Source organism: Amblyomma maculatum, chromosome 5 (assembly GCF_055883805.1).
Source record: "Amblyomma maculatum isolate TAMU_Amacu chromosome 5, ASM5588380v1, whole genome shotgun sequence".
Classification (NCBI taxonomy): Eukaryota; Metazoa; Arthropoda; class Arachnida; order Ixodida; family Ixodidae; genus Amblyomma; species Amblyomma maculatum.
This window is the reverse complement of record NC_139348.1, coordinates 38,186,836-38,212,627: the sequence shown is the minus strand read 5'-3', so window position 1 is coordinate 38,212,627 and position 25,792 is coordinate 38,186,836. Positions and strand designations below refer to the sequence as shown.

The 25,792-nt window shown below is 44.0% G+C and overlaps 1 protein-coding gene across 1 annotated transcript in view; it reads right to left on the bottom strand.

Moving 5' to 3' along the window:
* Positions 1–25,792, bottom strand: part of LOC146188067 (transient receptor potential cation channel subfamily M member-like 2) — a 178,464-nt gene that overhangs the window by 928 nt on the left and 151,744 nt on the right. Inside the window, 8 exon segments of the mRNA XM_084604991.1 lie at positions 4,324–4,503; positions 8,913–9,011; positions 10,644–10,737; positions 11,006–11,092; positions 15,132–15,287; positions 15,829–16,048; positions 20,297–20,439; positions 21,783–21,925. Coding sequence (XP_084461117.1) covers positions 4,324–4,503; positions 8,913–9,011; positions 10,644–10,737; positions 11,006–11,092; positions 15,132–15,287; positions 15,829–16,048; positions 20,297–20,439; positions 21,783–21,925 — 1,122 coding nt within the window.

Here is a 25,792-nt window from a genome sequence, read left to right as displayed (position 1 = left end):
CTGCGGTTACTACCTGTCCTAAGTAGACATATTCGCCTACTACTTCCAGTATTTCGCTACCTAATGTAAACTGCTGTTCCTTCCCGAGGCTGTTGAACATTACCTTAGTCTTCTGCATATTGATTTTCAAGCCTACCTTTCTACTTTTTCTGTCTAGGTCATCAATCATTATTTGCAGTTCATCCCCCGAGTTGCTTAGCAAGGCAATGTCATCAGCAAATCGCAGATTACTGAGGTATTCTCCATCTACCCTTATCCCTAACTGCTCCCATTCCAAGTCTCTGAATACTTCCTCTAAACAAGCTGTGAATAGTACTGGGGAGATTGTGTCTCCTTGCCTAACACCTTTCTTTATGGGAATTTTGTTACTTTCTTTATGCAGAACTATGGTTGCTGTGCAGCCACTATATATATCTTCCAGCACTTTCACGTACGGCTCGTCTACCCCCTGATTTCGCAATGCCTGCATCACCGCCGAGGTTTCAACTGAGTCAAATGCTTTTTCGTAATCAATGAATGCTATGTATAAGGGCTGGTTATATTCCGAGCATTTTTCTATCACCTGGTTGATGGTATGGATATGATCGATAGTAGAGTACCGTTTCCGAAACCCTGCTTGATCCTTTGATTGATTGCAGTCTAAGGTTGTCCTGATTCTATTAGCGATTACCTTAGTAAATACCTTATACGCCCACAAAAACATAATTAAAATGCCAGTGTTTTGCTTTCATCAACAAAGCTTTTTCTGTTCATTGGTTCCATTGCAAAAGCTATATCAAGTTTTATTTCGCGGTGTCAGAAAGTACATCACTGCATTGTGACGGTTGCTTGAGGTGAAGTATTTCTCCTGATGTAACGACGCGGAGCACACTGTGAGCCCAGAATACAGGACATGCTGGCTGTGATTGCCAGCTTTCTAGATTAAATTCAGTTCAATTCAAAACATTATTCCAGCGATGTGTTGAAGGTCATGCATAACCCAGCTCCTTGGTTCCACTACCAGGCTATTCAGTGTCACTCCTACAAAGATGCAGCTGAACTAATAATGCCCCAGACGGATCCATTATATGAGCCGGAGAATATGCCGTGCGCCATGTTTTGTACGGAATGCACGGAACAGGTTGATCCAATCAGATATTGTTTATTTGAGAACCACCAATCCGAAACCAGATATGATAATGATGACAAAAAACATCTTTTTTTATGCATACAAGGAGTGTACGGGAGCGGCCTTTAAGGGGCCGCCGCTTACAATTACTGGGTGGCCTCCTTACGAGAGCCCACTGACGTCTGACGCGGCCCGAGCCCGCTCGACCAAGGCTCGTTGCGCCGTCAGGTCAGAGCAGCCGAGCAGGGCTGCCTCCCAGTCCGCCCGGGAAGTGTTGGGTATAGGAGGGGTATATTGTTTTTTTTTTTATATGTCCACACCATGTGGAAAATATCCGAGGACTTTTCTTCACAGTGCGGGCATTTCTCACAAGCGGGGTCGAAGTATTTTAATACTGCCTGGCACAGTTAAGGTTTGGTGTAAAATCGAAGGAGAATGCGCTCCTCCGCCTTTGTGAGGCCCTTGCAGGGCTTAGAATAGATTGCATAGTTGGATTGATGTAATTGAGTTATTTCTTTGAAAGTAGAGGCAGGACTGGGTTCGGAATCCTGATCGGTGGGAGACGAGGTTGGTGCCCGGAAAGTGAGCGCGCGGTCGGCGGCATCGACCGTTTCGTATCCCTCGAGGCCAGTGTGAGTCCAGATAATCGTTCGATGCGCGGGGGCGCCGAGATAATCGCTCTTTTGTAAAATTTTGCTGGCGAAGTACGATATGTACCCCTGCTCGATATTGCGGCAGCCACCACTAGAGTGGGTCATGATGACCCATGAGTCCTGATCTGCGGCGGCTAGCGTGATGGCAACCTCTTCCGCGTGTGTTATGTTGTGTGCACGGAAAGTGAATCCATTTATTACAGTGTTTTGATGAACGACTGCGGCCGTGTACCAACCCCCGGGTGCGGGCCGGAGGCATCCACGTAGAAGACTTGTCCGTAGTGGTGAGCCAAGGCTTTCGCATGCGCGAGACGTCTGCCACTATGGCCCTCTCGTGTCATGTTGGCCGGGAGAGGGCTCACGTGCAAAGCAATTAGTTAACCATTCTAAATCAATAATTAAGATATATGGAGAAAAATGAGCATGATAGCTACTGCTACCACCCCGTTTCAAAGGGGACGCTCCTATATTCCATCCATCCATCCATTCATCTCCACTCTGTTAGGATAAGTAAGCGCTCTCCGAATGTATTCAGTGGTGCATGCGTAGTCGGGCAAGGAGACGGCGACCCGACAGCGTTTTAGGCAGCCTTGTGTATTGATGCATCAAGTGTGCCTCTCGCCGTTCATTAAAGGTGTTCAGCATCCCCAGGCCAAGTAGGCGCTGTTTGGAGGTGTTGACCGGTAGGTCGAAGGCACGCTTGTATATTTTATGGAGAATGACTGGTTTCTAGTGCACATTTGACGAGAATGCACTAGCAACCAGAAAAGCGAAAACATATGTGCACCTCCCGCCAAGGATGCCCCGAATGATCTTTCCTACCATTCCAAAATAGAAGGCCTGAGGAGGGCCCTCTAATTTCTGGCGTGACGGTGTAGGCGTCAAGCAGCCAGTAGACAAGTGGCGGCAGCGCCAATGAGCTGAGGGAGGCAGCCATGAATTAATTGCAGTTAATAAATCTCGCATCTCCCCATCTGCGTTGAGAATAAGTGAAATCGTGTTAAAGTTTGGGGCGTGGAATGCGGCACTTCGTGGCTGCTTACGTTACGTTGAGTTCTTTCCTTTTCTTTTTACTCAAAACTTCTTCCTGCATTACGGTAGATGTTAGGACTCTTAAAAATTAATATTTAATTTCAATCGGGTATTTTTTTCTTACATAGCACACATGGAGATGGATTTGCAATTTGGAGTGTGCCTCCTGTAGCATTGTCATTGTTAGAAATGTTTCATTAAAATTCGTCAGCCCTGAGAAGGCTGCAACTTGTAGAATGTGGCTATATCACACGAGGTGCGGAACTGCAAGTTCTTTCTGATACGTTGCATTATTCCTACACCACAGTCAAGACAGCGTGCTTCAAGAGCTGGAATACCAACAAACCATGTATCAGAATCACACTGCACTTCATCCAGTGCTTAACGTTACCTTTGCTCGGGGACAACTTTCTGCGAATGTGCAGCTACTGCAGATACGACACGCGCTACCACAATGCGCAGCATTATTTAATTCCTCCAGAAATTTCACGCATCGAGCTCTGGAATACTATACCATCACGAAGGAATTCAACGTTAATATCACATCAAGCTAGTCTAGCTTTAGTATATAAATGACTTTAAACTTAGAACAACGGGCCGCGTGCATGCTTATGACTGCACTATCTGTCGGGAATCCCGAGAAGCGTTTTTGGGCCACAAGTCTGCTGCAGCGTCTTGCTGCCAGTTGCGCAATGCGCTTGCTTTGACAGTGCACGCCACGTTCATTGGTCATGATTATAAGTTCACATAGGTAGTGGTCGAAAGGAATGCATTTCTCAGTGTGTTCACAATGGTTATACGAGATTGTACGCAAATGTCCAGCTGCATTTTTTGTGTGTGTGTGTTTAGATCTGGACGAAGCAGATTTGCAATTTGGAGTGTGCCTCCTGTAGCAAGTAAGCGGTCTGTGTGAAATCCAGCAATGAGATTCGAGCTCTGACAGCAGTGATAGCTTGCACTCAGGAAGACATATTTGACAAGGTCTGTAGCACACGCGCTGGTTTTAATATGGACTTTTATATTGCTTGCATAAGGAAGAAAAAAATTTAAATTCAAGCTGAATATAATTTGTTACCTAACGTTGCTAATATGCGCCTAGTGTGTTGAACAATCAGCCTCCTTCATTCTTGACAAATTAATTCTGCGTTGTGCGTTTGTACCTGCACCTTCTTGTAATCATACTGGACTAAACTGAACATTTCACATCACGTCACGAGGCGCTAAATTATTTCTTCTTCGAGGCCAAGGAAGTGCTTATAAAAAGGGGACCTTTCGCTTGCCGTCTTTGAAGTCATGTTTTTTTTTTTCTTTAAATGTGGCAATCAAAGGAATATGTTTTTACGGTAGAAGTCGCATACTCAATAACAGGAAGGCTCTTCAGATGGCTTCCGACACACAGCTTTGCATTTACGACTTCATTTGTTCTGAATATTCGAAGACCATGAGCATGTTGCCCTGTTTCTCAAGCGTTGGTGGCTGAAAAAGAAAGGCGCACCGCACGGGTTAACCGCGGTGCGCCCGACATCATACCTGGAACTTTTCACCCAGGCATTCTTTGCCGCCGTAGTGAACTTTCCACAGCTCGACTTCTCGCCAGCAGTTGTCCGTGTTCATTGGATCGTCCATGTAGCCACGGCGTGCTATCGAGCAATCAACCGCCTGACTAGGGTCAGAAGCGTCGCTCTGCTCCTGAAGACATGAGGAGAAAAACTGCAGGGAAAAGAGAGTCGCAAATGGTTACAATAGAAACTCGCGAAAAAAAAATTGATGAAACTAAAAACGCATGCATTGCCTCTTCGTTCTTTCTTGACCACCCTATAAGCTATTGTGCAAGGAATGCATTACGGTTTCGCGCTCACTGGCAAGTCAGTTTCCTCGAGCTAGAACCCGTCTCACATCAAGGAATGTGGTTTGACATGCAAACGTTCGGTTTAGCTTTAGTTTCGTATCTCCCAGCAGGCGGCCAAGTGGAGATAGGGAAACATAGCACGAGAACTCGCATGAAATAAAACAGACGTCAAATGCGGCACTCAACCCCTCAGTCTCGTGATTTCTGGACGATAAACGGAGGCACGAGTTGCAAGATGAGGTTGGAAGCTCCAATCTTAGCTCGAAACTAGCGAAGCAATGCTTTGCAACTTCGTTAACACTTCAAGTTGGGCTAGTTCGCAATTTCTTGTTGGAAAAATACTATGCAATGCGACTTGACCGTCAACTATTGCCAAAGGTGGGACATATTTCTGTTTCCTCAGGCTTAAAAGGAAATAGGCTTAACTGCTAAGTGTTCACATCATTTTATCTCAGTCTGTTATTATTTCCACAACATACGGTAAAAAAATCTTGCGTGTCAAGGTTTCATCAAGGCGGGAGACATGTTTTCGACTGTCCTGGATTTGCTTGACTTTAGTGCAAAGAAACCACTTTACGAGGCCTAACCGGATGACCTATTTGACGCATAGCCAAATTGCCCACAGCTCGCATCGCGTAATTGGGCTTCTCCGTTACGGTGGGAGACTGAAATAGAGCCTTCCCTTGGATCCTCAGTTGACCACGCTGTCGAGTTCTGTTCGTACAGTGTAACTTAAAGCGGGGCTTTGCAAGAGTGTCGCTTGTGGCTGCGTGGGCAACATACTTCAAGGGCCTGCTCGCAACGTGCCTCCGGTAGGTATAATGGCGAGAACACAACCACAACTTCAAATGCGTGTAGTGATTTAAACTGCACCTGTATAAATAAATAAACGAATAAAAAATAAATAAATAAATAAATAAATAAGATATATATACATATTAGCGCATACTCCGTCACACGATGTAAAAAGTCGGAAAAGCCATCACTAGCTTCCTTCGCCGTCATTAAAAACTTGCCTCTCCCTGTGTAAAACTTACAGCATATCTAACCCTCGTTCGGCCAAAACTAGACTACGCATGCGCAATTTGGGATCCACCCCAATCATACCTTGCTAACACTCTCGAATCAGTACAAAATCGATCCATCCGCTTTGTTTACTCTAACTACAGCTACTTCACTAGTGTATCTAATCTAAAGTCTCAAGCTAACCTACCACTTCTCGTTCATCGACGCAAAATTTTTCGACTTTGTCTTTTACATAAATTTTATCATTCAGGGCTATCCAACTCCGTCATTCTGCCCTCTCACCGGACTTCGCAACTCGTCAGCCACAACAAAAGTGTTTACCCACACTACTGCGCATCTTATTTCATTTTTAATCAAGACTGCGAAAGACTGGAATGATCTTCCCCTCAAGCGGTGCTCCACTCTAATAAGCAAGATTTAAAAAAATCCATAGAGAAAATAATTTATTCATGATAACTAATGTATAACTTTCATATTATTCCGCTATCCCTCATGTAATACCCCATACCAGGGGCCTTTGAGTTGTATTCTAAATAAATAAATAAATATCTCTTCATGTCATGCTTGATGTTCAAGGAAACTGGCATTTGTCTATGAAGACCACTGAAACAGCTGAAGTTTGGTGCATGCTCTAGCAAACGGGGCGAAACTTCAGTCAACAGAATCGCCAGCTTTTGCCTGCTCCCGAAAGGCCTATAGTGCGGTGGAGGCAATCGTGTTTTTCTCTTGAAAAATATATAAAGTGAAAGCATGCCGATTTGAACAGCTTGTTTCAAAACGTTTCTTCTTGAGCATTTGTAACTGTTTTTATGACTTACGGGACATTAAAAACGGCTAACTGTATTAAACGAAACCTGACAAGTTTGTAGCATCGCTTTTTCAACCCAATTGAAAATTGAACCAATAGCTTAAGGGATGATTAATTACACCCGCTAACAAACATGCTGATTACAAAAGATTCAGCGGTCGCTGTGGGAATATTTCCGTTTCACTATATAATAAAACCAATTATTTGAGGGAGACATGACTCTGACTATATATTCGTTTCTTTTTCGTTTTATGGGGTTTAACGTCCCAAAGAGACTCAGGCTATTAGAGACACCGTAGTGGAGGACTCCGGAAATTTGTGCCACCTGGGGTTCTTTAACGTACACAGACATCGCACAGCTCACGGGCGCCTTGCTTTTCGCCTCTATCGAAAAACGGCCGCTGAGGCCGTATGACTATATATAGTTACTGTGGATTGCCTTTGGTTTTCTTCTAGCACCGCTGCTATTAGGACTACCCTCCAGTTACTCCGACTGCAACTACTGCAACTAATACTAGTTACAACATTGTTCCTGTGCGGTGGTTAGGGCGCTCGGCTTCTGTTACTAAGAATGCGGGTTCGAATCCCGGTCGCGGGGGCCGCATTTGTGCTGTGCGATGCCATTGCACGTTAAATAACCCCAGGTGGTCAAATTTGCAGAAGCCCTCCAGTGCGATGCCACTAATATAGGATCAGCCGCGTTAGGACGTCAAACACCATAAACCGAACCAAATGTGTTACAACTGCCTACTACTGCTACTGCCATGCATTATTGCTACTAGTATACCGCTAAGCCCTGACGCGAAAAAGGAGTTAAAGAGCGGTCGCTGTAAAACGGACTGCGCCTTTATACACTACGGCCACACATCAATGCGACAGGAAACACTGAAGCTGTAGTGATATATGGCATTCTTTTTATTTTATTTATTTGCTTACACACACTGCAGGCAATTGGTGAGGTCCAAGAGGGAAGGGCAACCGCAGTGAACAATACAGTAATATACAGCAATAACATTAGCATAAGCAGATTTTTTGGAAATGCAAATAACGAAAATACATAATATAGTACTTTTAGACACGGCTAAAAAAACACAGGTTTCAATGTTTATGGGTGCGATGATTCGGGTAACGAGTTCCACTCGCTAATAGTGCGAGGAAAAAGAGAAAAACTTCAACAAATTTGTTTTTAGAAAATACGGTGTTAATAAAGCTTTGTAATAATGCCGTGTAGTTCTTGCTGGCATCAAGCAAAGATGAAGCGAAGACTCACGTCTGAGTTTATTGTTCAAAAGTATGGACAGAAAAAATAAACGAAAAGTTTGTCTTTTTAGCTGTATTAGTTCAATACCATAGGCAAGCATTAGCTCGAATAGAAAGTCACTGCGGAGAATCATTGAATATATAAACCTAACTGCTTTTCTTTGTATTCTTTAGAGCTTCTTGTTAAGAGACTTAGTTTAATTATCTGAAATTACGAATGCGTATTCGAGCCTACGCCTCGAATGCCTCAAACGCGAAAAGTTTTTTGTGAAATTTTCGGGTGCTAGCGAATTGTGGCGCAATATAGAAGCGGCCAATAAAAGCTATTTACCATTGCCATCAATGTCGTCTTAAATCTCATCTGTTCCTATTTATTTTCTCCTAATTACTTCCACGGATATTACAGCTAATAATTTTTGCTACTGAATCTCTTCAGCTGATTGTGTATGCTAGCTGGTTGCGCATTTATCGACAATCAAAAGGTTTGCAACGTGGACACAGTTTACTTTATGACCACGGGCGCCGCCACTATTCGTAAGCAGTCAAATTTTAACCAATTAGAACCACCATTTTTTGATACCTGGACACTATGGGAAGTTGCTCAACTGGCAATATTGAAAAGATCGGCATCTGCATATGGTCTAACCTTATGATTCGATGCCACATGGCTGAGAGGCAGGATGTGCCAACTAGGGCAGCTGCTCTGGCGTGGTACGGTGAGATGAAAACTGAACTGAACTGATGATAATGTGCTCCCTGGTCACACGCGCACGCTTGTGGATTTTTTTTTTAAAGCGAGGTTTTATGTATGTCTGCCTTTGGTGGACTTCGGATGACGTACACAACTATACGCTGATGATTACATGTGAGGTAGATACATGCATTACGATATCAGTGCTTAAGCGTGTGGATTAAGCGTGTGTATACATTAACGAAAAAAGAATATCAAGAGATCCCGAGAGAGGAGTAAACGCTATCGGTTTTCGAGATATACTTTGCTTTTGAATCGTTTCCGTACTTGCTTATGTGATTTTGCCTTAATTTGGAATTCTCGTAATTTTGGTATATTTACATGAATTACACGCATATGTCACACACATGTCATGTTTAGAAGAAGTGCTGTTTTCTGTTGTAAATTTCTATTGCGCTAGCACTTCATCTTTCAGTACATCTTACCGCTTTCACCTGGTCTTCTGTAGTAATGGGCGCGCCTTCGGTGATCTTGAAGCAAACCCGCATAACTCCATCGTACTTCTGTTCACCAGGTACAAAATCCTGGAATCGAAAACACCTCTTGACGCACATGTTCTGGCTCAGAAATTTTCATAGGTAAATCAGCTGCAAGTAAATTACATTAATACTACGGCTCTTTATAATCTGCTTTCAGCAAAAATGAGCAGAGAAGAAAGTCGTCTCCTGGTCTGTTGCTTAGTAATCAGTTCTGGATTTTCCCGAAGTAGATCAGTATTTAGAAAAGTTTTCGCTCCTACTGTTTATCGCCAGTAGTGGCGGATAGCCTTTACATTTATATGGGTTGCCAGTGGATTTCATATTGGAAGTAACAATCGTTGCTTTCACTTCGCTAAGCTTGAAACGGACGTCGCACCGTAATGAATTTCCTTGTATATACTCGATGCGGCCGGGAGCAAAGTGCCGGATGAAAACCATTTATTGATCACAAAATGCATAATTAATCATTTCAGCATGTAGTGAAGGCACAGAAGTTCGACTAACATCAAGAATGGATATTAATAAACGGAACAGAGAGGCTCGCAGACTTCCTTCCATCCTCCAAATATCAGCTACTATACACGTATGTGACCGCAGGAGTTACAGGCCTTTAGCGCATTGTTTGAATTGGTTTGAAAAGAAGTTTCTCTAAATGGCAGATTTAATCCATTTGAGCTCACTGACGTTGAAATATCTTACACTAGCCTTAAAAGCGAGCCTAGGCGTAATAAAATGTCAGGATATTGCTTAGGAGGACAATAATGCTCATAAACATTGTATTTGTTCTACTCGAATATCTCACAACGGCAGACAAAGTGATTATGAAGTGTAATGCAGTCAAAGTGGTTTCAGGAGCAGACCTCTCAAGGAGGATCTACATGATGGGAAAAAGAAAACAAATACGAGAAGAAAGCGACAGGGTTGCCGCACCAGTTAGCAGTCACTAACATGTGTGGTGCTGTACTTTATACATATAAACGAGGGAGATATGTCAATGACGTTGCCTTGTTTGTTAACACTTGCTATCTAACAGAAATGATATAGAGATGGCTCTTAGCGCAGCGCGCGGTTGAAAGCAAATTATTTTGTTTATCGCCGAGGTAAAAATATCTTCGTGCAGTGTAGAAGCTGGAGTATATATATTTCAGCTGAACTCCTGATCCTCTCTTTGATTAGCATGATAGGAGAGCCTACTGAAGAAAACGCACAGAATGCAGCTTCATAATAGATAACTCTAGTGCAATGGCAGGATAAGCGCATGTAATGGATCCGAGTGCTGAGCACAATACCTAGTCCACTAGAAAGCACATATAGCTTAAAATGGGCTATATATAATATAACAATAGGGGGTGAGAACAAGGCGAGAAAAACTGTTCGCGGTGGAAAGCACCATATTCATCTGCGAGCCCCGGAATATTTAGGGGACAGTCCGCCAATGGTAAATGAGAAGGACAAGTGGCAGAAGTAAAAATGGCACCCCAGATGTGCGTGAGCACAGAACGTAATTTTGCCTGATAGAAACGTGGTTAAAAAAAAAGTGGTGCAAAACGAAATAGGAGCACTGGCAGATATGCCACTTCATATGTTTTACTTCGCGGTGCACGATAACAAATGCTTTAGCAGGGCATATTAAGCACCACTCTGCACCTGTTCACTAGAGTTCCGCGCATTACTCACCCCTGGCAGCACAAACTGGTCCGTTCGAAATATCCTCATCAGGGCAATCTCCAGCCCCCTTCCTTGCGATAACGCCGATCGAGACTTTTGGTACCTAGAAATAAAAGGCGACAATAGTTCTACTCGAAAAGCCTGACTTCATTAAAATAGGGAGCCCTGTAGCTCCGGCGTTAACGGTATGAACCGGCAGCACTAATGACTCCCCATCTGCAGATCATGCGATTTGCTTGCATTTACTTTACCACACGCGTTCTCACATCGTACACACAGTACATAAAGTACATAAAGTATTCCTTAATTTGGGCCTCTTGATTTATGGAGAAATCATATGCTTTAATCTGTGTGGTGGAGGTGAACACTACCTGCTGATTATGAACAGCACGTAGTGGTTCGGCCCCCAGCGTGGAAGGGCACCTTTTCCTTTCAGGCCGGTCCGTCCAGCAGGGTTTCTGGTAAGAAGCAAGAAAACATGCTTAAGGTTTCGTGGCTAGAGCCTTTGCCGCTAATGAACCACAAGACCCACAATTTGTCGATTCTGGTGTTCTTACTAGCCCCCTTTTTTCACAGACGAAAATGTTCGAGCTGTTTATAAACCCCAAAACAATTGGTGGAGATTGAAAGTTAGGGGTGGAGGGGATGCTGTTGTGATGCCTGAAACACATGTGCGTACAACAAAATCGTATGTATGCGAGGAAATTTCTATTTGTCCAGTTGCTACTCCAGTAAAAACAGAAAAGGTTTTGTTACCACTGGTACTGAGTCGCATGTTACGTGTCAAGGCTCAGGGGTTTCGAATCTGCAGATATCTCAACATTGGAGACAGGCTCAAAGGTAACCGCTGAATTTTTGTGGAATAGAAACGCAAGGCGCCTGTATATGTGCAATATCACATCACATTCAAGAACCGCGTGTGGTAGTGTAAGAAGCCAACGCCACACCTCGATGCTTTGGGAGGCGGGAGATCGTGCACGAGGAGGGCGACCGACGAGAAGGAGCGGAAGACGAACGGGGCGCAGAGAGTACCGCAGCAAAGTAGGCGGTGACGGAAGTTTCATTGTTGTGTGTAAAGAGGAACTCCAAGCTCCTAGGCTTAGGCCTCCGCCACAGACATCCGGAGCAGCAGACCGGGAATGGACCATCGTCTACGGCTTGAGCCGCCAGACTCAGGCGCCGCTATCCCTCCTTCTCCTGCACCTACTGTGGCTTGAAGCTGTCGTGGTCACCAAACCGGTGATCGAACACTGGCGGCACCGTCTTCACCACCACTGCTCCGGCTACCTGACATGGAGGCCACGAACGAGTATCGCAAGTGTGGCTGACCCATGTTGCAACGCTGAGGCCTGCAGTGGATGCCACTGCACCCGTTATGGCCGCAACCGGAATCCATCGACTGCACCGGTGTCCCGCCGCACCTCTTCGCCAGGCGCAACCTTCGCAAGGCTCTGGTTATGGGCACTGAAATTTTGAGCCGACCTTTCTCGTTAGACTTTACCTTATTTGTCTTTGACATGTTTTTTATTTAGTTCTCGCGTGTGGTCTCGGTTTTTCAAGTGTTTAAGACTGTTTTTTCCACATGTCGCCATCCCGTGTGTTTAGTCCGATATGGAAGGTAGTTCTTCCCTGCAGTCTTTCCCTTCCCCCTAAACCCATTTCCAGGGATAAGGTACCCATAAAGCCATCTGAGAAAGGTGGCCTGCACTTCAACCCCTGTGGATGACTTAATGCCAGTCATGCACAGTGATGTGTTGAGAAGGCTTCTGTGTTGCACGACTACAGGTCGAGGTCACTCATGAGGAGGACAGCGGTACTGAATCTGATGGCTTAGGCCGTCGACGTTGGTCGGACAGATCTGCCGCGTATGTGGCAGAGGCTTGGGCGATCGGGGCGCCAGCAGACACACGATGACAAAACGTTCTGTCCCCGACTACTTTCTAGGTGTGCTCTCTGCGCCACGTTCTTCCTTTTCGTGCACGATCTCGCGCCTCACTAACAACCGAGGTGTATCGCTGGCCTCTTACACATAGACATTGTCCACAGCTCTCCACTATGACGTCCATAATAATATAAGTTAGTTTTAGGTCGTTGAATTTCATGAATCGAAGAAAAATGAGAACTTCCCTCATATTTGCCTGCCCAATGGGAAGGTTAAAACAGAAGCTAGGGCATGTTGGTAATCCACTGGGTAGAACAGCGCGAAAAAAACGACAGGGACGAAGGAAGACAACAAGACGAGCGCCGACTTTCAACTGACAAGTTGGATGCAGGCATGCAATAAACTTGTCAGTTGAAAGTCAGCGCTCGTCTTGTTGTCTTCCTTCGTCCCTGTCGTTTTTTTTCGCGCTGTTCTACACAATGCGAATGTTTGGTTATTGCTGGCTTTTCTTGTGGTTCTGATGCGAAACTGCATGTAACACCCACCGAGCTAAGCGACGGTGGCAATACTTTTGGGGGTTCAGTAAAGGCAACTACATAAAATGGAGGGGAGATAAAATGAATTTTCCCTTCGTCTGTTAATCTTAACATAATGCTGCAAGCTGCTTTCGAACTACAATACATTTAAATATAGCTAAAATTACACCAGGGACAAAACGGTAACAATTCCGGTTACAACCATATAGAACAAAATGTATTAAATATATCTTTTATATGTCAAGAAATATCTTAAGAGGTTAGGTTTGGTTTGGTTTGTGGGGTTTCACGTCCCAAAGCGACTCAGTTTATAATTTATAATATACTTAATTTATTTAACTTAATTTATAAATATAAATAGTTGAGGATTTGCGGAAACCCAACCGGCGATGGAAATTCAGCATTTTTGAAAAAGCAAGCACTCGCCAAGGTAACAGAGGAAAATAAAAATGTAAGGAAACACTGACGTTTGGGAACCACTACGGATGCCTTGTTCACAATGAAATTTTTGAAAACCATTAAATGAGCTGTTGCTAATGTAGTGAATACAGAGCGCACCTCAGGTAGATTGCCTCGCGTCCTAATTTTCTATTCGTTTAGACAATACGGTATTTTTAAGGTCGGTGTCGATGACTCGCATTAACAGCATCACGACCGCACTGCGGCTTTAAGCCCATCTGAAAATTTGGGACTTTAACCCTACATAGCAAGTAATACCATGCCTTGCTAGGCGTGCACGAGATGCACATTTCTTGTTTTTATTAAAGATTGTTGCTTTCATCGAAGAAATAGAATAAGTGCGCGGTATCGTTTCAAACGCTTAGGTGAACTGTGCTTCGAAAGTTGTTTAGGCCGTCCTGACCTTGCTCGAGTAACAGATGAATTTGCAGTGCTGCGAACCTGCTACCTTACACTACATAATCTTGGACTGCGCGTAGGATCCGCTTTCGGCAGATCTGTTCACATCTCCTCGATTTCAAAAAATGGCAAACTGTTCTCGCCAGTCGGGACCCACACGTCAAGTCCCGGTCAATGGCAAGAGCGCGAGAGGTCGCCAAAAGACTTCAACTGCCGACCACCTGGAGTGGCTGAGGAAACTCAATAAAATTTCCATGCTCTGACAAAAAGATTTTTTTTCTTTCTATAGTGACCAGAGTATTCACTTTAGCGAATAAACTTCAAAGCATTTCCGTTCGGTCTTGTCGAACGATCTTGTTGGACAAACATCCATGTTGAACGAGTCATATTTTGAAGAAACCCTATGTTGTAGTAGTCTAAAATTGAAGAAAGACAGGTTATTTAGCGGAAATAAGAAAAAATTCTTTTCGCAACAGCGCTGCCCGTGTCGTGCATAAAAGCTCGTTAGCATCGTGAAACACGTGCAAGGAACGCTGTAGGATAAGTATAGCTTTCTCATGTCAGTAATGAAAAATTGCCTGACAAGGAAAAAATACAAACTGTGTAGGCAAATGTACCGAAAGGAACATGGCTAAATATCGTAACAATAAATTTAATTTATGAGGACTAAAGTCGAATGGGCTGTCCTCTACTACTACCACTACAATAACGCAAAACATTCGAGGACACTTTGACGACTAAAATGATAAAAGGCGAAAGCACGAGTGCTGCATTCTGATACGTGATTTTGCCGGGTGCGCGACAGTAATTAGCTTATTATTTACGCAACTGTCACTAATCATTAATTATATTTAGTCATTAATTAGAAATTATTTTTTGTCACATTTAATGAAGCAAACGTTAATTAGTTATTGGTCACTGATTGGTATGTGGCTACATAAGGTGGCATTTATTAGTAATATTTTAATTACGCACCTGTCACTACTTAGCAATTATTTATTTTGTTACTATTTAATGTGTCATTAATTTGTAATTGCGCATTGATTGGCATATAGTCATATAAAACACGCATTCGCGCATACTGTGGTGGTGCTCTGAGATTGGTTGAGACCTTCATGACGTCATCCCGTCTCGACCAATCAGAGCCGCCGAAAAAGCGTGACACTTATACTGACCACAACGACGAGGCTTTATTGCCTTAAAGTGTATGGAAGCTCTCACCTCGGGACTCCTTCGTTTTCGAGGATGTAGATGATGTTCGTGCCATCAGCATCCTCGATCCATGACCTTCGATCTATGCTGACGCCCCCAGCGGAGGTAGACAAGCAGTTCCATTTCAGCGTCGGCAGACTTTTGGCGTTCTCGTTTGTTGTGATTCTACATCATGCAGAAAGGAAGCGCGGTAAATATTGTACTGCAAACAAATAGACAGTACATTTTACCATTCGCGACATGCTAATCATGCACGAACAACGTATCAGAAAAAAATTTGAAAATGTTAAGAATTTCGCACTCACGAAAACGTCAGTATACTTGAACACTCACTGCACTAGACTACTTTTTCGCATATGGCAAGGAACATTTTGCAACAATCTAGAATGTGGACTAGCACTGACGCAAGCAGGAGAACTGAGTCATGTTTAACTATAATGGCAATGTTTAACTGCGGATTAGCGAGCTTGTTGAGCTGAGAAAACCTTTTTATGGAAAGGATATGCTTCCTAAACGTACGCTGCAATTTATTGTACCGTTTTTACAATTGGTGCCCATTATATTGGTGCCCAATATATTGGGGAGTGCGAGCAGCTTTTTGTTGCTAATTCCTTAAAGTTCTGAGGATGAAAGTGAAGATTCGCGATTCTCTTAGCAACCGCATTATTTGTGATTGCGCGCGACGAACGAGTCAGTCAGTGCTCACAAGAGGATGTCTTCGTCCACATAGACCTGCAGCGGCGCCGGGAACTGTGTGCGAAGCCTGGTGTAAGCCACAGGGTCGTAATCGAGCCACATCACTTCCCAGGGAACAAACTTGTCCGGCACGGGGAACCGTTGTATCTTAGTCCCTGGATAGGGAGACTGGCAGGAGATGTAGTGCAGGGTCGTCTGCTGCTGCATAGACGTCCCCGTAGACATAGGATCTGCAAGCGACATTTCAAAACAATTCAATATCTGATTCTATACAGCATACTGGCGTCCTGTCTTATCCGCTATAGTGGAAGACAAAGCCCAAGCAATTCAGGTAAAGGACGCTAAGGGCACATGTACATGCTAAATGTGGCTAAGCAAGCATTGCAGCCAGCTTAAGCGCTTGAAATGTCTGGGAACAGACTGTACCATCTTGTACTCCGCCTCCTGAAAACTTGCTGTCGACAACCCCTGGTGCTGTGACTGATGTTTCATTTTACTATTTTTGTAGAGGCTTTCGAAAGAAATTTCCTCGTTAAAATAATATCTTGATTTTACTGTGTAGTTACTCGAAAACAATTCAATTCTAGGGCCTACTGCGCTGCCCTCGTGTTTTGAATGTACTCAGTTATAGCAAATTCAACGACCTTACAATATTTAAGGCTAAATGGCACTCCTCATTGCACGTCATGCAAAACATCTCTACGGTATATATGAGACAACCTAAGTTCGCATCACGGAGGGACAGAGTACCAGCCCTGTTTTTGCGCCAGTGGTGAAGAAAAAGGATTCAGCGCTTTACTGCGAAAGTCAACGAGATATTTCTCATAAAAGAAAACAGGTCCTTCGCAATTTTAAGTTTCGTTATTGTTGCTGTGCCTGGCTCGTAAATTTAAATAGGGAATAACTGCTACCGCAGCTCAAACTGCTTCAGAACGTACAACCATTAAGCCATTAAGAGCGTTTGCTCTCCAGTTAAACTCAAAGAAGTACAGCCATTAAGAGCGTTTGCTCTCCTGTTAAACTCGAAGAAGTACAGCCATTAAGAGCTTTTGCTCTCCTGTTAAACTCGAAGAAGTACAGCCATTAAGAGCGTTTGCTCTCCTGCTAAATTCCAAGAAGTACAGCCATTAAGAGCGTTTGCTCTCCTGTTAAACTCGAAGAAGTACAGCCATTAAGAGCGTTTGCTCTCCTGTTGAATTCGAAGAAGTACAGCCATTAAGAGCGTTTGCTCTCCTGTTACATTCGAAGAAGTACAGCCATTAAGAGCGTTTACTCTCCAGTTAAACTCGAAGAAGTACAGTCTTTAAGAGCGTTTGCTCTCCTGTTAAACTCGAAGAAGTACAGCCATTAGGAGCGTTTGCTCTCCTGTTAAACTCGAAGAAGTACAGTCTTTAAGAGCGTTTGCTCTCCTGTTAAACTCGAAGTACAGCCATTAAGAGCGTTTGCTCTCCAGTTAAACTCGAAGAAGTACAGCCATTAAGAGCGTTAGCTCTCCTGTTAAACTCGAAGAAGTACAGCCATTAAGAGCGTTTGCTCTCCTGTTAAACTTGAAGAAGTACAGCCATTAAGAGCGTTTGCTCTTCAGTTAAACTCAAAGAAGTACAGCCATTAAGAGCGTTTGCTCTCCAGTTAAACTCGAAGAAGTACAGCCATTAAGAGCGTTTGCCCTCCTGTTAAACTCGAAGAAGTACAGCCATTAAGAGCATTTGCTCTCCAGTTAAACTCGAAGAAGTACAGCCATTAGGAGCATTTGCTGTCCAGTTAAACTCGAAGAAGTACAGCCATTAAGAGCGTTAGCTCTCCTGTTAAACTCGAAGAAGTACAGCCATTAAGAGCGTTTGCTCTCCTGTTAAACTCGAAGAAGTACAGCCATTAAGAGCGTTTGCTCTCCAGTTAAACTCGAAGAAGTACAGCCATTAGGAGCATTTGCTGTCCAGTTAAACTCGAAGAAGTACAGCCATTAAGAGCGTTAGCTCTCCTGTTAAACTCGAAAAAGTACAGCCATTAAGAGAGTTTGCTCTCCAGTTAAACTCGAAGAAGTACAGCCATTAAGAGCATTTGCTCTCCAGTTAAACTCGAAGAAGTACAGCCATTAGGAGCATTTGCTGTCCAGTTAAACTCGAAGAAGTACAGCCATTAAGAGCGTTTGCTCTCCTGGTAAATTCGAAGAAGTACAGCCATTAAGAGCGTTAGCTCTCCTGTTAAACTCGAAGAAGTACAGCCATTAAGAGCGTTTGCTCTCCTGATAAACTCGAAGAAGTACAGCCATTAAGAGCGTTTTCCCTCCTGTTAAACTCGAAAAAGTACAGCCATTAGGAGCATTTGCTGTCCAGTTAAACTCGAAGAAGTACAGCCATTAAGAGCGTTAGCTCTCCTGTTAAACTCGAAGAAGTACAGCCATTAAGAGCGTTTGCTCTCCTGTTAAACTCGAAGAAGTACAGCCATTAAGAGTGTTTCCCCCCTGTTAAACTCGAAGAAGTACAGCCATTAAGAGCGTTTGCTCTCCAGTTAAACTCGAAGAAGTACAGCCATTAAGAGCGTTTGCTCTCCTGTTAAACTCGAAGTACAGCCATTAAGAGCGTTTGCTCTCCAGTTAAACTCGAAGAAGTACAGCCATTAAGAGCGTTTGCTCTCCAGTTAAACTCGAAGAAGTACAGCCATTAAGAGCGTTTACTCTCCAGTTAAACTCGAAAAAGTACAGCCATTAAGAGAGTTTGCTCTCCAGTTAAACTCGAAGACGTACAGCCATTAAGAGCATTTGCTGTCCAGTTAAACTCGAAGAAGTACAGCCATTAAGAGCGTTTGCTCTCCTGTTAAACTCGAAAAAGTACAGCCATTAAGAGAGTTTGCTCTCCAGTTAAACTCGAAGAAGTACAGCCATTAAGAGCATTTGCTCTCCAGTTAAACTCGAAGAAGTACAGCCATTAGGAGCATTTGCTGTCCAGTTAAACTCGAAGAAGTACAGCCATTAAGAGCGTTAGCTCTCCTGTTAAACTCGAAGAAGTACAGCCATTAAGAGCGTTTGCTCTCCTGTTAAACTCGAAGAAGTACAGCCATTAAGAGCGTTTTCCCTCCTGTTAAACTCGAAGAAGTACAGCCATTAAGAGCGTTTGCTCTCCAGTTAAACTCGAAGACGTACAGCCATTAAGAGCATTTGCTGTCCAGTTAAACTCGAAGAAGTACAGCCATTAAGAGCGTTTGCTCTCCTGTTAAACTCGAAAAAGTACAGCCATTAAGAGAGTTTGCTCTCCAGTTAAACTCGAAGAAGTACAGCCATTAAGAGCATTTGCTCTCCAGTTAAACTCGAAGAAGTACAGCCATTAGGAGCATTTGCTGTCCAGTTAAACTCGAAGAAGTACAGCCATTAAGAGCGTTAGCTCTCCTGTTAAACTCGAAGAAGTACAGCCATTAAGAGCGTTTACTCTCCAGTTAAACTCGAAAAAGTACAGCCATTAAGAGAGTTTGCTCTCCAGTTAAACTCGAAGACGTACAGCCATTAAGAGCATTTGCTGTCCAGTTAAACTCGAAGAAGTACAGCCATTAAGAGCGTTTGCTCTCCTGTTAAACTCGAAAAAGTACAGCCATTAAGAGAGTTTGCTCTCCAGTTAAACTCGAAGAAGTACAGCCATTAAGAGCATTTGCTCTCCAGTTAAACTCGAAGAAGTACAGCCATTAGGAGCACTTGCTGTCCAGTTAAACTCGAAGAAGTACAGCCATTAAGAGCGTTAGCTCTCCTGTTAAACTCGAAGAAGTACAGCCATTAAGAGCGTTTGCTCTCCTGTTAAACTCGAAGAAGTACAGCCATTAAGAGCGTTTTCTCTACTGTTAAACTCGAAGAAGTACAGCCATTAAGAGCGTTTGCTCTCCTGTTAAACTTGAAGAAGTACAGCCATTAAGAGCGTTTGCTCTCCTGGTAAATTCGAAGGAGTAAAGCCATTAAGAGCGTTTGCTCTCCAGTTAAACTCGAAGAAGTACAGCCATTAAGAGCGTTTGCTCTCCTGTTAAACTTGAAGAAGTACAGCCATTAAGAGCGTTTGCTCTTCAGTTAAACTCGAAGAAGTACAGCCATTAAGAGCGTTTGCTCTCCAGTTAAACTCGAAGAAGTACAGCCATTAAGAGCGTTTGCCCTCCTGTTAAACTCGAACAAGTATAGCCATTAAGAGCGTTTGCCCTCCTGTTAAACTCGAAGAAGTACAGCCATTAAGAGCGTTTGCTTTCCAGTTAAACTCGAAGAAGTACAGCCATTAAGAGCGTTTGCTCTCCTGTTAAACTCGAGGAAGTACAGCCATTAAGAGCGTTTGCTCTCCAGTTAAACTCGAAGACGTACAGCCATTAAGAGCGTTTGCTCTCCTGGTAAATTCGAAGAAGTACAGCCATTAAGAGCGTTTGCTCTCCAGTTAAACTCGAAGAAGTACAGCCATTAAGAGCGTTTGCTCTCCAGTTAAACTCGAAGAACTGGCCGCCACGAGTCAACTCACCTCCTTTCGACGAGCACGCCTGCTTTAGCGTCTCCAGGTATATCAAAGACAGAGACATTTTCCGCTGGACTTCCTCAACTTGGCCTCGAAGCTGGTCAAGTACGGTGCGTTGGTAGTCCACATCCTCCAGCAACAAGGTGAGGCTGTCAAAAATGAAAACAGCCTTTGACACCATGAAAATGATATCTGCAGAAGGTTTCCTATCCGGGGACTAAGATACAACGGTTCCCTGTGCCAGACAAGTTGGTTCCCTGGGAAATTATGTGGCTCGATTACGACCCGGTGGCTTACACCAGAAAACGTTGGCGCATTTTTTTCTTCACAACGGTTTCGCAGATACGTGTACTGAAATACGGCACTAATAAGAAACCATTATGAACAAGGTGAGTGCAATAGATAATACAGGACACAAAATAAAAATCCTGCAGTAAAACCTGGATTACTTGAATCAGTAAATCATATGCGCTGCTCGTTTCCCGGAAGTTTGACAATTATAAGCCATAAAAATATTTTGCAAATCATCCAATTGTGCCTGCGCATTATACGTTATCCATAGTCAAATTGATCACTGCACTTAGAAGACTGAAATTACACAGGCTTGCCGGAGGTGTTTAAAGAGCTCTGCATGAGCGCTTGTACTGACCCGTCAGTCGCATTACGGAGATCACAATAAGCCAGCACACCTGTCGCTGGCAGAGAGAACCGGTGGCTTTATCTTTGCCTGTTATTTCCTGTGTGCTGTGCGCCGCGTCGTAGAACAGACCTTATGCAAGACTGGTGCTCAATTCGAGTCGCTGAAGGTGCTTATGCCTGAGTGTAAAGTATGGTGACCTCAACGCTGGTTGAATAAACAGTTGCATTGAGCTTCAAAGCAGGCTGTTGTTTAAAAGCTCGTACGTGTCGACTGTTGCGCTAAAGGAGTATAGACACTTAATTTTTGGTTCGCTTTCTATCCTTTGCAATGAAGATCAATCAATACATTACTGTACATACATGGATCACCGCGTCATATTATCCTACGAGTGCTGAATAATGTATAACCGAATTTCGTTATTCAGCTGTTTCGGTTTCAACAGCCGAGTGATGGCTGTGTCGTCGAAGTCCAGGTCATGTGCAGGATAAAAAAGCACCGATGTAATTATTCCTGTGTCGTTTTGAATTCATTACAATGATGAAGCTAACCTACCTCAAGGACATGAGTCGCTGCAAGTGAACGGTCAGAGATTATATCGTTGCTTTTCATGCTACACGTCAAGGCCTGATTGTGACGTCACAGCCATCTCCCGGCTGCTGAAATCGCAACTGGTGAGGACAGAAAATTCAATTATAGATTATTCAGTGATCGTAGGGGAAAACTGAGTGCGAATCAACATACAGGAATGTCGTGCGTATTATTAACAAGACAAAAAATGCCGCCGAAATTTGGAGCCTATACTCTTTAGTAATTACCGCAGTAAATCATGTAAAAAACATGACAGCGTCCTACTTGTCGGTCATCTTCTGGGCAACATTCTCACTGCCAGAGTCCAGACTGGTGCAGTACTCTAGCGCCTTCTGTCTCCAGTAGTGGTAGTCCCTCTCGGACAGTTTCTGTCCTCTGCTGGTGTCCTTCGCCACGAAGTGCACCGTCTGATGCTGCACAAACAACAGGCTCTTGATGTGAAAACCACACACAAGAAGTGCCGGTGACAAAGTTGTATGATAATGAGGGAATCCAAAACACTCTTGTGAATTTATTTTTCAATGTGGCGAGGTGTCCATTTAAGCAACCCATGATCACCAAGATAAAAGCAAGATAGAAACAATATAGAAAATTGGAGGACGCTTAAGCTTCGCCTTCGAGAGTCCAACGCGATAAGGTTATCGGGCCTCGTTCGTATCGCCGTCTTTTGCTCCTCAGCCTCACAACAAAGTATTTCTCATCCTTCTTCCTCTTCTTCCTCCTCGGTCAAAGTCCGCCACTCGGACCAGGTGGAAGAAGCCGCAATCGCTTAGCCATCGCTACAACAGGTGCTGACATAATTGTCAGTGATTCAAAACCTGCCATACGTAACTTCTCGCTTGGCATAATATGAAATACTGCCAGAAACATCCTCGCGGATATCAGACTCGACAGAGAGATAGAACTCGTATGGGACACCCGCCCACTCAGGGAACCGAGGTGATGAGGCTGCGCATCAACACGCTCGAGGTTTTGTCGGCCGAGCGGTGAGGCCTAATGCCGAGGAACTTGAATTGGAAGGATTGTTCCCATACAGCGACCTCACATAAAACTTTCAAGGAAAGTATACCCACCACCACAAAAATCACTAACAAGACAGCAAAAAAATTGTTTGGAGGAAACTACAAACGAACTCCTTCCCCAACCCTGCGGATTACTCACACATATTTCCGGACAGCATAAGCTCATCATGCACTAAGTGCCGAGAGCAAGCAGACCTTAACCATATCTTGTGGGATTGCTCAGAGGACCCGCCTCGCAAGGCTCTCATAGAAGCTTCCTCACTTGAATCCTGAGAGGCAGTGCTGCGTAACGTGCCGTAAACCGCGCTGAAGAAGTCGCCGCAAGCCACCAGGTAACGGCCACTTGGCTCTTCCACTAAGACCCAGTAACACTACTCTCGACAATAAAGTTCTCTCTCTCTCTCATGACACACCCCTCCTTTTTGTATTTTGTTCATGCAGGGTGAAATTTGACTGCTGCCTTGATTTTAACCACCAATCTCATGACCTCCATTTGGTTATTTCTTCCCGCTTAAAGTCTGTAGTCAGTTTCTTTCTCCGCTGTTCTTAAGCCCCAATACTTTGAAGACGATAGATAGATGTATAAGGCTTTGAATAGGGTGGCGCTTTGCGCTAGCTGTTGCGGCCGCGCCGTAGGATCGAATAAATTTTACAGTGAGCGCCGCGTCGTAGGTAAGCAAAGCGGAAATGTTCTTTGCTACTCGACTAAATAATGCTTCCGTAATTAGTTTGTTTCTAATGAAGTACCTAAACACTAGCTGGCAATCATAATGCAATGCATATATTAGGCCCACGTTTTTTCGGAGAGAAGCAATGCGGTTCTGTGGCGGAGTAGTTGCGTGCTCGCCTCGCACTGCGAAGTAACCGTATTTGACTCCGCAGGGTTCGGCAAAACTGTTATTGTTTCTTTACTTTCTTTTGATTTTCGCGTTACAACCACAAGGCCGACACCAGCTTTTCTGAGACATGGGGACCTTAACGTTAGCGAGTTAAGAACTGCAGCACCTGGAATGCAAGCATGGACACTGCTTGGAAGACTTCTCAGGAAAGCTACCGATAGTGTCATTCAGGCTGCCTCCGAAACGTATTAGTGGCGCCAAATTATTGGAATCGTAAGTGATTCCTAACGTCTGGCCACCGTAGCACATTTATCGAAATGTCGCAGGCACAAACATTTCTCGCTGCATTCACGTGGCGAGAACGGATCTCTATATTTGCTCAGTTCCTCATAGACACGTGGTTCATATACGTCATGTGATACTGAACCACCCGCCAAGCCTGCTTTCTCAGATCCCAGCATCGCAAATAAATATACTCGGCCCAAATCAGGGAATAAAGCACTGTAAGACATACAGTAGCCGAAGAAACAAGGCATTGATATTGAAGAAACTTACTTCGAAAGTTGTGCTTGATAACGCAACGACCACCTTTCAACTTGCGAGTACGCGTTTCGTTTCTCCTCGTTTCTTTTGTGTCGCGCTTTTTGCGCAAAATAGCATACAGAACACCTTTATACATTATGGTCGGCACCGCAGAATCCATTTTCTGTGGCTCCGATAAGATTGTGTACAATTCTTGCATAGCCTTCTTCCACATAGCCCAACGTAATATCAGGCCGTTCCTGTTCCTCAACCTTACAATTTAAAAACCTGGCGCTCAAGGCAGTCAAGCGCGCATCGCATGAGCACACTGCAAAAATTTGGGCCCACTTAAGCTCCGCCTTTACCGGTATGACGTAGCAGAGTCAATGGCTTCCATCTAAGGCTCCCATAGCGGATCATCGCTCGCCTACATGCACTCTTTTTTGCTGGGTTAAAAAGTGGTGTCCTATAATTGCTGCTTCTGTAATCTCAAACATGCTCATTAGCATGCATTCGTAAACTATCACATTATATGAAAGACCACAAGACAAAGGCAAGAAGCCCCGTTTCAAACGATCCGTAGACTATAAACAGAATAGCACCCTTTCGATGCCTATAACTCCCACCGTCCTCAAAGTGTGCATTGAGGAACTCATGCACCCTTTTGTAGTGTGCAGCAAGTTGAACTGGACTCATTAAAACAATGCATCAGAACCTCAAGGCACCCTTTCAGAAGAGTGTGAATAACGAACATACACCTTTAAGGATTTTGTTTACAGTGTTTGAGCCGGCATGGACTAGGAGTAGCGGGTCGCACGCGGGTTTGAGCGCGCCTTATTCATTTCTCCTCTCACCCTAATCTCAAAGGAGTTAGGAGGGTTGGCAGCTCCTGTCATACTTTATATGACATGTGATCCGATAATGTCACATGAATTTGACCACCGCCAGATGACTATCACTTTGCAGACGCATGCTCCCGCTCACAACGCCTGCAAAGCCATTCCGGCTTTTTCGGAGAAAGTGGGCTTCAAAGTTGTCGCATTAAGGGATCTCGCACTGTTCATTCCAGGCTATCTATCGCATGTGAGCAGCTAAACCATTAATAGCACAAACCTAGAAAAAAACTCAGTCTTTGTTGGTTGTACTCGACGTTTCTTGGTTCAGTCGTCGTTTATTTCAGCATGGTTGGGAAACACCCCTGACATTACTGCCACTTTAACTGGAAGTATTCAGTGAGGTTAGGAACTTCGTTTTTAACTCAGCATGCGCAAAAAAAAGACAATGATTTCATATAACTTTTGTAACCGCCCGATCATTCTGTACTTGTGGGTGTGATTGAAGATTGTGAGGTACATTGGACACCTGAATACTAAGCAGCGTTACATTTGTTGCGTTAATACGTGTTTGTTTCCAAGTTCCAAGGCATGTTTAGGAGAAATTTCAGTCAACATGTTGATAGGGGCACCTAATTATAATGACAATATTTTCTCCGAGAACAAAGCTTCCAGGAACAATAAATGGGCAGAACATTAAGTGCGCCAGCATTGCTGTGTTTAGCGATACAACCCTTCATCGACAGTTTAAGGAGCCGACCTCAGAGGCCAGGCATGTACCTATTAGCCAGGAGCAGCACCAACATCAATTTTCCCTGCAGTATTTTTAGTTGTGCTTAATCTGGGAGTAATATGCTCCAGTTGGGCGCTGAAAAGCGTAGGAAAAAATATTGATCAATCACTGACGCCAAATCTCAACACCGGCACCGTTCAGCTATGTAGGCAAGGCTTCTTATATAGGCAGATACCGAATTGGTGCATTTATTAAGGGGTTATCAAAACGCTGTTTGTTGTCTTGAGATTCACGTCTCCATATACAACGTTGCTGAACCAGCGCT